The 12605-nt window shown below is 35.8% G+C and overlaps 2 protein-coding genes and 1 non-coding gene across 3 annotated transcripts in view; 1 reads left to right on the top strand and 2 right to left on the bottom strand.

The window, feature by feature from the left end:
• Positions 1-318: 318 nt before the first annotated feature.
• nsrp1 (nuclear speckle splicing regulatory protein 1) lies at positions 319-8309 on the bottom strand. The gene is made up of 7 exons (XM_019081384.2): positions 8159-8309; positions 7420-7507; positions 7283-7339; positions 7067-7195; positions 6685-6892; positions 6503-6605; positions 319-1436 (listed from the first exon to the last, which is right to left on the bottom strand). The coding sequence occupies exons 1-7, from the start codon at positions 8176-8178 to the stop codon at positions 635-637; spliced, it is 1407 nt and encodes a 468-aa protein (XP_018936929.2). The 5' UTR covers positions 8179-8309; the 3' UTR covers positions 319-634.
• On the bottom strand, positions 356-427 carry trnaw-cca. Its single transcript has one exon. It is a non-coding gene; the product is annotated as a tRNA-Trp (tRNA).
• Positions 8310-10096: 1787 nt separating the features above from the next.
• ssh2b (slingshot protein phosphatase 2b) overlaps positions 10097-12605 on the top strand; it is a 34727-nt gene continuing 32218 nt past the window's right edge. The window contains exon 1 of the mRNA XM_042711507.1: positions 10097-10342. Coding sequence (XP_042567441.1) covers positions 10280-10342 — 63 coding nt within the window. The 5' untranslated portion in view covers positions 10097-10279. The remainder of the gene's footprint in view (positions 10343-12605) is intronic.

The raw sequence follows: 12605 nt of genomic DNA, 5'->3' as shown, positions 1-12605 counted from the left end.
GTTACCTTTCCCCATCTTTGAAAGTGAAAGTCGTGACATTTGCCAAGTATGGTAACCCATACTCAGAATTGGTGCTCTGCATTTAACCCATCCAAGTGCACACACACAGCAGTGAGAAGTGAACACACCGTGAACACACACCCGGAGCAGTGGGGCAGCTATATCCAGCGCCCAGGGAGCAACTAGGGGTTCAGTGCCTTGCTCAAGGGCACTTCAGCCATGGGTATTGAGGGTGGAAGAGAGCGCTGTTCATTCACTCCCTCCCACCTACAACTCCTGCCAGCACAGAGACTCGAACCTGCGGGTTACAAGTCCAACTCTCTGACCATTAGGCCACAGCTGCCTCAAAACTTATTGACCTTGGCGTGACTTGAACACGCAACCTTCTGATCTGGAGTCAGACGCGCTACCGTTGCGCCACGAGGTCTTTGTTTACTATTAAAAGCCTCACTCAAACCCAATGCCTTAAACTATGGAAGAACCTCTCTTAGTGCACTGCTGCAACCAAGATGCTTTGCCACAATTAATAACATGTAGGGTTGTTTTTTATTTTATTAACTGACAATAGAGTGAAATGTACCCCCCCAGCCCATGCACTGCTTAAAAGAGGAAGATACAATGGTCAATCCATTTGCTAGTCATCATCTTTTTCAATATAGGCCTTTGCAGCAAAACGAGCAAGTTGCCGGGCCAGATATCTCTCTCTGGCTGAATTTAGAGTCTGGTCACTGCTGCGTTTTGCAAATTTACTAGGTTTCTGTTGTGCATCACTTTTGTCCTCAGTTTCCACAACCTTTTCTTCTTTATCATTGTCAGTCTTCCTCTCACTCGTTTTTTCCTCATCCTGGATTTTCCTTTTGCTGTCCATTTTCTGGTTTTCTCTGTCCCTCTGATCTCTCTCTCCTTTGCGGTCCTGTTCTCTGTCCTTCGGGCTGTTATCATGTCTGTCTCCCTCTCGTTCTCCTTTACAATATCTTTCTCTGTCTTTCGGGCTGTTGTTTCTTCTGTCCCTGTTACTATGTCTGTCATCTTTGTATCCGTCCCTCCTGTCTTGGCCTCTGTCGTCTTCTCTGTCCCTATCTCGCTCCCTCTCTCTTCTGCGGTCCCTGTCCTCCTTTCTGTGACTGTGCTTGTCCTCTCTGTCTCTGGCCCTTTCTCGATCTTTATCCTTTGCTCTATCCCTTTCTCTTTCTTTGTGACTCCTTTCTTTAATCTCTTTCCTGTCACGCTCTTGCTCATCGTCACTATCTGAATGAGGGGATTTTTGTCTGTAGTGACGTTTTGAGTGGTTGCTGTTTGTGGTGGTCTTCGTGAAGGAAGCTTTATCACTCTGGTCCTCATCGCTGTGGGATTCTGCCTCACTCTCTCTTCGTTTCACTGTGGGTTCTGGGGTCGTTGACCGTTCTGCTGCTGCAGAGCCTGTAGCTTTCTCCTCTCTAAAACAAAATAAAGTTGATTAATAATAATTTTATTATAGCTACACAGACCTACAAATACTTTCTGCATTTAAAAAAAAAAAAAAAAATCCTAAAGGAATTTATTTAACTCCAGTCAATCTATTACTGTCTTGTGAAGTGAAAAGCTGCATGTTTGAAAGAAACAGATTGTTTAAACTTTAACCTGTTACTTCCAGCCAAAATACCAGTCCATAATCCATAATATTAAAGTGCATTAAAATCCACCAACATATTTGTTTGAAACTCTTTTTTTTCACTTGTAAATGTCAGAAGTTTTCACTGGAGAAAGCAATAATATGGATAAAGTTTGAAGTAGGGCTGGACGATATGGCCAAAATTTATATCACGATATATTTCTTAATTTCGGTTGATACAATATAATTCCAATATCGATATGAACACAATTTAAAAAGCCCCATACAAACTACCAAAATCGCCCACAACAGATCTCTGTGCATACAAACTTATGAAAAATGAATATGCCAAGTCTATGACACCTCATTTAAAACCATATAATATTTTAGAAAAAAGAAAAAACAGCACAAATAAGTTAATGTTCAACTTTGTTGTTATTGTTGTTGTATTTAGCCTTCATTTAAACAATACATTTGAAATCACTGTCAAATAATCATCTCAGACTCACCTAATTAATATTAATATCTTTAACTTCAAACTATAGGCTAATACACTACCAGTCAAAAGTTTCTGAACAGTAAGATTTTTAATGTTTTAAAAAAATTATCTTCTGCTCACCAAGCCTACATTTATTTGATCAAAAATACAGCAAGAACAGTATCATTTTGAAATATTTTTACTATTTAAAATAACTGTTTTATATTTGGAAATATTTTTGAATTTATTCCTGTGATTTCAAAGCTATATTTTTTAGCATAATTACTCCAGACACATGATCCTTCAGAAATCATTCTTATATTCTGATTAGCTGCTCAAAAATAATTTATTATGCTGAAAACAGCTTAGTAGAATTTTTCAGGTTTATTTGATGAAAAGAAAGTTCAGAAGAACAACATTTATCTGAAATAGAAATTGTAACATAAATGTCTTTATCATGACCTTCAATCGATTTAAAGCATCCTTGCTAAATAAAAATTTCTATAATTTCTTTCCAAAGAAAGAAAGAAAGAAAGAAATCATACTGACTCAAAGCTTTTGAATGGAATAGTGTATGATGTTACAAAAGCTTTTTATTTCAGATAAATGCTTATCTTTGGATCTTTCTATTCATCAAAGAATCCTGAAAAAAAAAAAAATCAAATGTACTCAACTGTTTTAAATATTGATAATCGGCATATTATAAACCATTCTGGGTCATATGTCACTGAAGACTGGAGTAATGATGCTGAAAATTCAGCTTTGATCTCAGGAACAAACTACATTTTAAAATAAAGCAGTTATTTTAAATAGTAAAAATATTTCAAAATGTAACTGTTTTTGCTGTACTTTCGATCAAATAAAAGCAGGCTTGGTTAGCAGAAGAATTCTTTAAAAGAAAAACATTATACAAAAAAATAACATTTAAAACCTTTAAAAATATTACTGTTCAAAAACTTTTGACTGGTATTGTAAGCTGATTATTCTTATAGATTGAAACAAATGTGCTTTAGCAGTATAAAGAGTATGAAAAGTGATCGAGTTGCTGCAGAGGAAAAAAAAAGCATGTAGCTGGAGACGGACTTAAACTGTTTGTCTGCCAGCAGGAGGCGCTGTGAGTGCAGTACAACCATAGACTGTATAGAACCAGCGGTTTCTCTAGTAAGGGCTGTAATCAAAGCAGCTTCGCTTCTTTATCAGATAAAATGAAAATGCCATTGAAACTTTTCTGAAGACAGTCGGTTTCCCTAGGACAGGGGTCTCCAACCCTGGTCCTGGAGAGCTACTGTCCTGCAGATTTCAGCTCCAACCCCAATCAAACACACCTGAACCAGCTAATCAAGGTGTTCAGGGCTACTTGATAATCACAGACAGGTGTGTTGGAGCAGGGTTGGAACTGAAGTCTGCAGGATGGTAGCTCTCCAGGAGCAGGGTTGGAGATCCCTGCCCTAGGATATACATTTATATAAAACACCCACGATGTGTTTTGATTTTGAAACGTGCAGTGCTCATGTTTATTCAACAAAGTCAAACACCACAAATAAATCAATGTGTGGGAAATACTGCTAATGTATATCAAAATATTGGAAATGTGTTTAAAAATCATATCACCGTTATTGAAAAAAATTATATTGCGATACATATTTATATTGAATTATTGTCCAGCCCTAGTTTGAAGTTAAAAACACCTAGATGGAAATAATTGGGTTGTGTGGATTACTTGTAGATTATTGTGATATTTTTTATCAGCTGTTTATTCTTATTCTGAAGGCACCCATTCACTGCAGAGGATCCACTGGTGATCCACAGATGTAATGCTAAATTTCTCTTACCTGAGGGTGAGTAAATTTTCATTTTTGGATGAATTATTCTGGGGTGTAAACTTATGAGCAGAACTGTACCAAAAGAACATTTATCTGTAACAATCTAGATTTAATTGTGTTTTTATGCACTTTATACTTGAAGTTTGTGCTTGTTTTGCAGTCATGTATGATACATTTATCCGCCTAATTTTTTCTTTTACTTTTATATAAAAAATGTAATCATAATCATAAACATACTGGTTTGTAGCAGAAATAGCTTTATTGATTACAACACTTTGTTATACTTCTAGTTATTGACCTATAGCGGATAATGAATTTAAAGTCTCACACATTCACAGGAATGTACAGTAACTTCCGTGTTCAGCGGCACAACTGCACATTTGATGAAGGGTATGTAAGATCAGTGTTGGCGCACCCTGTATTCTAGCCCCTAACACTAACTCCCACAGAACACCTTCTGTAAGTCAGTGAGCAAAAGACCATTAAAGGGTTGGTTCACCCAAAAATGAAAATTCTGTCATTAATTACTCTACCCTCATGTCGTTTCAAACCCGTAAGACCTTTGTTCATCTTCGGAACATCTTCAGATATTTTTGATGGAATCTGAGAGCTGTCAGATCCTGCATAGACAGCAATAAAACTGAAATGTTCCCAAGTCCAGAAACATAGCAAAGAGATCTGTAAAATAATCCATGTGACATCAGGGGTTCAACCGTAATTTTACAAAGCTAAGAGAAATCACAACAATGTAGGAAACAGATACAGAAAAATGTCCATATTCAAAACGTATTTATCACTTTATACTAGCTTGCGCCAACAGTTGTACACTGAAGCAGCTCAGGGCAGATGACGTATGAGGTCAGCATTGCGTATGCGCCAGTGAGTCTCATGAAAACAAATGTTTGTTAACAAGAGCAAAGGAAAAAAAGTTTCCTTACTTTAGCAAAGGAAAACCAGTCTCCTCTTCGCTTATATCGAAATCCTCTGACATCCTTCTTTACAAATCCTCATTTTGTACTTATAATTAGTGAACGTTGTTTTGTTTTGATCTCTCCTCTGCGCTTCCGCGTTCATCACTTCTGAGGGGAGTTTACAACAGTGAGCGCAAGCTAGATTAAAGTGATTATTACGTTTTGAATATGGATATTTTTCTTACAAAAACGCATCAATTCGCTACAGGAGGACTTTGTTCACCCCCCGGGGCCATGAGAGACACTTTTTTTTAATGGATGGGTGCTTTTTAATTTCACTTCTTTTGGACTTAAGCACTGCAACACCCACTGAGTGCGCTTAAAGGGTTACTCCACCCAAAAATGAAAATTTTGTCATTAATCACTTACCCCCATATCGTTCCAAACCTGTAAATGCGTACACTGTTCTGTGTAAGCTGCGCACACGGATGTCCTGTTTTCTTTCAAATCAAAGTGTAAATACATGTAGAAAACATATCTTGTGGCACAGCTGTAACAGAAGAGCGTACGCTGCCTACTTTCAGCTCATATTCTCCAAAATGGCACTACGGTGATGTGGAGAGACACAGAGTTGACAGTTGACAAAGGAATTGTTAAATAAAGTCGTTATTTTTGTTTTCTTCGCTTACAAAAAGTATTCTCGTCACTTCATAATGTTACAGTTGAACCACAGATGGCAGATGAACTATTCTGACGATGCTTTTGATACTTTTCTGGACACTGATAGTGTAATTTACTTGGCAGTCTATGGGACAGTCACAAGCCTCCCGGTTTTCATCCAAAATATCTTAAATTGTGTTCCAAAGACAACAAAGCTTTTACGGGTTTGGAATGACATGGGGGTAAGTGATTACTGACAAAATTTACATTTTGGGGTGGAGTATCCCTTTAAACAGCTTGAAAAATCAAAGACAATTTTTAATATAACTCTGACTGGATTCGTCTGAAAGAAGCAAGTCACCTGCCTTGAGAGTGAGTATAATTTATGTCCTAATTTTCATTTTTGGGTGAACTAACCCTTTAAGTGGAAGATTTCTGCCACCTGGTAGAAATACAAATACTATTGAAATGAATGTCATGATATTCCCACTTTAACCACTAGATGGCAGCAGAGGATCATTCATTGTCTCATTTACGGTTTACACTGTAATAAAGCGCTTTCCCCATGTTTTGATTTTGGATTTATATTTAGACATTAAAATCACTATTATAAGATTTAAAAATCACTTCATGTCAAAGTTCAGCATTGTTTTATACGAAGTATGAAGTAGCAAGAGCTTTCAAAAAAACTCATTGGATCTACTTAAATCACACAAATGGCCAATTCACAACTGTACCAGTAAACCTAATGTGTTGAAGGGTAAGCAGTTGATATGTACTCAGTTTATTACACATTTTGAACTCATAAAAAATTCTAAGAAAAAAACGTTAAATGAAAAAAATGTTTCATTACATTATTTTTAACAACTAAGCTTTTTATTATTTTTAATGTTTTATTAAAGAAGTTTTTCACATAATTATTTCGGCAAAATGGCGCCCCATGCACTGCATATACTGCATAACCTGTTTTTGCACCACTGTCCGTGTTGCAAAATAAGGTGGTTATCAATCAGTAAATCACTACAAACATATGTCTCACCTTTGAGCACTACGATCAGGCACTGCCTCCTCTCCGACTGTCTGGTTGAGAAGATGTCTATAAAATCCACTGAGATCCTTCTGCTTCTTGACATCCAGTGCAGCTGAAAATGGAAACGAAAACTAAGAAGTATATCCACTTTAATACTCATTACAACAATGCATTATACTACAAGAACTCACCTTCTAACTCTGCTTCCCTTTTCTCTCTCTCCAACTCCTCCTGTCTTTCTTTGAGTTTTTGGCGATACGCTGTGGTAACAAAAGCCTCTTTATCAGCAAACATCTCGCCCTCTGCTTCTCTTTCCTTCTGGATCTTCCTCTCATCACGACGTTCCTGTTCTTTCTTCCTCTCTTCGACTGCACGAAGCAGTTGGTTAATATACTTGGGCTAAAAGAACAACACAAATTTTATTGTTGTCAATTAGGAATTACAATGTCCTACTACAAAAAATGACTGCAAAACATAATATAAAAGCTATTAAGACTTATTTTGGGTTAGAGTAAAAATGTTTCTATATTGAATAAATAAAATATTTTTTAATAATAATATTGTAAAATATACCTTTCTCTCTGTGCCACCTAGCAATTTCTTATTGCTTTCCAATCTCTGTTTCTGAATATCATCATACACACTATCATACTCATAGACAGTGCTGTCCTCTTCAATGGCCTTTTGCATCTCAAGACGGGTCTGTATTGAAGAAAGAAAAAAAAAACCTTTTCAACACCACAAACTACATAATTATGCAACTGTTCTTGGGATGTCTTCCATCCTTACCTGCTTCATCATCTTCTTTTTGACTGCTTCCTTTTGCAAGCTCTCCCCAACTGAGGTCTACAATATAAGAGATTGTGTTTTTCCATTCTTACCTGCTTCGTAATCTTTTTTTTGTGTGGATTCATAGGAGCTGTCACCTCATCATCAGAATCATCTCCAAACACAGAGGGGCGCGAGAGAGGGGCAGATTTTGATGCACTCTTCCGGGGCAAAATGAGCCCATACCTGAAATGCACATAAGCATGCATGAATACAGCTTAGTAACTGTCTACTATGTGGGATGGTTAATTAAGACTTAGTTTAACACTTTCAAAATGAGCTGTTTCTTGTGATGCAAATAATAATTCATGAAAAACGTTAAAAGCAGCCTATGCTGGTTGGCTGGTCTTAGCTGACTCCGAGTCTGGTCATACCTGGTTTTAGAGGGGTTTTGACTACTTGGCCAACCAGCTGAAAGCCAGTTTGGCCTAGCTGAGACACCAGATTAAACCAGCTACGTCCATTTGAAAGCACTAATGACCATTAGCTGATTTTTTTCCTCCAACAGGGTAAGCCAAGCAATGCGCTACCAATTTCATATAAGGACAGTTAGCAAACAAACGAATTAGAGGTTTTAGTAAAATGCAACATGTAAATACAGTTTCTTTTCGATTTATAATGTGGGTAATGTGCATGAATGCTCGTGTTTTGGGGATAACGTTAGCAGTATTAGCTCACTGGCTCGGACTATTTTGATTAGCTCATTCTTATCAATATACTGCTTAACAACATGCTTATACAAATATTGTACAATGTCCATCGTTATACTCAATAAATTATTTAACTATGTCTTGTGTAATTGGACAAATTAACTGTAAGTTAGCATGGGGCACTTACTGTTTACCAGAGCTCGCCATCTTTCTTCGATAAATAACTGGCGTACAGCAGATTCGATAACTTAAAACCGATTCAGTGTAAAAACAACAAAACAGAAGGCAATTAATCACAATTATTTTACAAAACAGCTATAAATATAAATTACTCTTTGCATGATCGTAAATTAGCCATAATGATTCCGTTTACATTGCTATGAAAGTGCCGTATGTGAATTGAATGTTGTTCCTTTTAAAATTTGACTTTTTTGAGAGTCCGCACCACCAATTTTTTTCCGCCTACAATTTCACCATTTGATAAAGCTTTCAATGAAAGAAGAGTTTAAAAAATATTTTAATGAAATGTTTCGATGTACAAATAATGGAATTTAGAGAAAATAAATTCATGAAATTGTAAATATAACCAGTTAATATTTATTACATTGAATAAATATTAATATAGTATATATGACAATACATTTAAGCTATTTATTCCATATACACGACAAATATTCATTGTATGCTAAACATGAACTCTTCAAAATGATACAGAACAGGTTGCCACTAGGTGGTGACCATCTCTTTAGTATTGCACTAAATCAACAAACACCACACCCCAGCCAAGTTAGTGTCATGCTTTTGTTAAAGTCATCCTTTGACTTAAGCATGACACTAACTTGGCTGTGCTTGGCTTGGCACATATAATGTGTGGGACCATGTATATAGGCCTACTATACATATTACAAAGTTTGATTTAATTAAAGGTTGGTCTACTTTTTTTAATAGTTTGTAGCTTGTTATTGAATACAACATTTGTTATTTCTATTATGTGTATAGATAAACAAGCATATTTAGACTACATGTCCATGATATGATTTTTGCCCATTTTAAAACAAGAGTCCACATTTTTGCTGGTATTCTGTAAATGTACTGGTGTTTTTTTTTTTCGTTTTTTTTTTTTTTTTTCGTTTTTTTTTTTTTTCTGTAATGTGTGTTATGCTGATTTGAGTATTTTAAATTATTTTAAGGTAGTTAAATACATCAGACTGCATTCCTTTTATTGTATCCCACCATTAACCCAAACTCTGTTATACCTGCTGTAACCCTAATTTCATTTTCTCTACTCTCACTGTTAATGTCATTCAGTGAGACTTAGGTAAACAGTGGATCCATGGATGTGGTTGAATGGTTAGAGGCAAATAGAGCAAAATAAGGTAGGAGAAAGTTTCCACTAACATACTGGGTGAAGTTGTGTGTGTCAGATGCTTAGGGCCATGAAGCAAAACTGTGTACTATCTGTTCATCTTTTAAAGTATAACATGGGCTATAAAGAACTATGTTGCATTTTATTTGGCATGTGTGAAACAGTATTGTGGGAGTGGAGGTTACGAGCTAAAGAAAAGTCACAGCTTGTCTGTAAACCAATTTCCTGTCTGCACACATCATCTGAGATAACAGAGATGTTATGTACGTTTGTGTAGCCTACATGTATGTATGTATGTATGTATGTATGTATGTATGTATCTATCCAGAGCACTCAAATTATATCAAAAGTTTGGAGTGAGATTACATCTGTTAGGGGAGGAGCCACTCAAATATTTGCAGCAGTGGCCCTTCTCTCAAGTTTTTGTTAGTTCAATTTTACCTATTGTTTATAATTGACCAGCACAAATTTACTCACCGTCATGTCGTTTCAAACCTTTATGAAATTCTTTCTTCTATGGAACACACAAGATGTTTTGAAGAACATTGGTTATCAAACATTTTTGGTTACTAAAATTATTTTATTTGTTTATTCATTGTATTTATTTATAATTTATGTGTATGTGTGTGTTTAATAGACTAAAATAATAATAGAAACACACTAGGTTTTTTTTGTTTGTTTGTTTGTTTTGTTTTGTTTTTTAATGGCGTTTAACTCAAAATTTCACATGCTTCTTCAGTACATACAGTTAATCATGGCTTGAGGCCAGTGAGGCCACTGAGTCTTGACAGCTGGTGGTTTCGGCGCATGCGCAGAGCAGTCGCAGAGAGGAAGCGCGACAGAGCAGTAGGAACGGACGATCTGCGGCTGATATCCTCTGACACAATTATGTCTGTCTCGCCACTGCCAGTTTCTCTCAGGTGTCCGTTTACCGGAGCCTGAATGGCGTTGGTAACTGTGCAGCGGTCGCCTACTCCAAGCGCAACATCCAGTCCTTGCGTTTCGGTAAGTGACTCGCATCTTTTTTTCTCCTACACCTTCTACTGCCTCGTTACTTTTGGGTTCATTTCCGCTCTTTCCTATAGTCCGTTTGTCCTCAGACGCCATAAAAAATACGCATGCGTGAAATATAGACTCGGAATAGCATTATTGTCCATATGGTTCAACAAATATCTGGCGAGCGAGAGACATGGGTTGTATCTCATTCGTGAACATTTTATGGTAAATCTACTGGTTGTTTGCAGTGGCATCATGCCACAGCTAGGACGTTTTTTTTTTTTTTGATAATTGTTCAAATGACTCCAAAGACTATAATTCAAAAGCTCCATTTTGACAATGTATCAGATAGTTCAAAATCATATGCGGATTTGACGAATATGATGATGATTTCAAACGAAAGTCGTTTTAGAACCAGGAAGCTGTCTCCTTAAAAACTGATCTAGTAGTCATAGTAAACAGTAGGATAGTGAAATGGGATTATGAATGTCGGAAACTAGACTGCATGGCAGGAGGAAGCATTTTTGCTTAAACTAAGTAAAGCAAAGGTTTTATAAAAAATAAAATAACGATTCCCTTGTCAAGCACCCCCGCTATATATTTTCCATCTATTCATTTTTTTAAACACATTTTGGTCTCTCTTTCTCTCTCTCTCTCTCTCTCTCTCTCTCTCTCTCTTTTATTTATTTATTTATTTATTATTAAATGTATTATCCTAAAGAGAAATTCAGTTTAGTTCAGATTTATTTGTGTGGCTCTTCAAAATAAATATAATTTAAAATTTAGAAAGTTACTCAACACAAATACACTTTTTATTTTATTCTATAGGTTTTATACTTGCTTCATTAAATTATATAACTTTTTTACTTTGTTTCCTCATGACTAAAAACAAGGTCTTTTTATATAATAAAATCATTGTGATTAATTATAATTTCCCATTTTATTTTGTTTGGTAGGGAATGATGAATATTTTTTTTTTTATTATAAATTGTTTGTGGTTAATTATACTTAATAAATATTTAAGACAATTTGACAACCATTTAAATTTACATTTACATTCAAAATCTCTCAGATATTACTGTTTAAAATCACTTGGCCTAGAGAAATGTTAGCATTTGTAGGTCATTTTGTATGTATGGGTAAATGGCAAGACCTATTAAAATGCGAGTTGTATGATATTTTAAGTGTTTTCTATTCAGTTGCTGAAACTGCAGCCATGATGGTGCTGGTAAAATCTGGGTCTGTATTACAGAGGTTGAAGATTCGCTTTCAGGTCCTAGGAACCAATATCTACTTTCACTGTTATCTTCTTGAGCAATACACTTAAAAATATTACAACCTGTTTGCTAAACATGTTCTGTTAAAGTGCATATTGCAGGTTAGAGACCCAGTGAGTCGATGTATAGAAAAATAATATAAGAACTAGATTTTGTTTAAAATATACTTATAAATACGCTACCTGAGGTTTCTGGAGTCATTTTTCTGAGAAAATTTTACTTCCACATCTGGAAACCTTCAAAACTGGAAGTGACGTAACGGGAGGGAGTGCGGTCAATTTAAACAATAGGAAAACAATGGATCGCAATGACAGTTCCGAGACTGAGGAAATTGTAAATTTTTATTCATACTCCTATAATGGACCACAGCCATACATTTGTGTGCCTGTTATGTGGCCAAGAGAGCAGGGACAGGCCAGGATTATTAATTAAAGTTTACTACGACTATGGAGACTACGAATAACTTTGCTAAGAGGTCTTTGTGTCCACGCAAAGAGAGAATTGCTATTCATTCGTTTCACTTCGCAATAATAATAATAATAATAATAATAAAAGTCAACACAGAAAGAACATACAAACTCCAAACATATGTTTTTTTATTCACAATAAGCTACAGAATACTTAGAAAACTGAATCTATAGGAATAAAAGCAAATTGTGCTTTGGTTCCTATTTTAGAACGACTTTAAAAAGTCATTGTAGCCTAGTTACAGCGAAAAATTAAAGGGGTCATATGATATACAGAAATAAAATATGAAATAAAAGAACATTATTTTGTGTATTGCAATGTGTTTATGCGGTTTAAGTTTAAAAAAACACATTATTTTCCACATACTGTACATTATCGTTTCTCCTCTATGCCCTGCCTTTACAAAGCTCATCGTTCTGAAAAGTGAGGTGTGCTCTGATTGGAAAGCTATCCAGTGCAGTGTGACTGGCCGAATACCTCAAGCGTGTGATGGACGTTATGCCCATTACTATACTGTGTGTCCCAGA

The sequence above is a fragment of the Cyprinus carpio genome, chromosome A21 (assembly GCF_018340385.1).
Source record: "Cyprinus carpio isolate SPL01 chromosome A21, ASM1834038v1, whole genome shotgun sequence".
Classification (NCBI taxonomy): domain Eukaryota; kingdom Metazoa; phylum Chordata; class Actinopteri; order Cypriniformes; family Cyprinidae; genus Cyprinus; species Cyprinus carpio.
Note: the sequence above shows the minus strand (reverse complement) of the source record. Positions and strands in the feature narration are given on the sequence as shown.

Excerpts from the sequence above, each read along its gene's own strand:
- nsrp1 (XM_019081384.2), bottom strand. The coding sequence starts at position 8,178 with ATGGCGAGCTCTGGTAAACA. Across the intron at positions 7,508-8,158 it reads ATGGCGAGCTCTGGTAAACA|GTATGGGCTCATTTTGCCCC; the intron begins GTAAGTGCCCCA and ends TGTGCATTTCAG. Across the intron at positions 6,606-6,684 it reads AAGGGAAGCAGAGTTAGAAG|CTGCACTGGATGTCAAGAAG; the intron begins GTGAGTTCTTGT and ends TTCCATTTTCAG.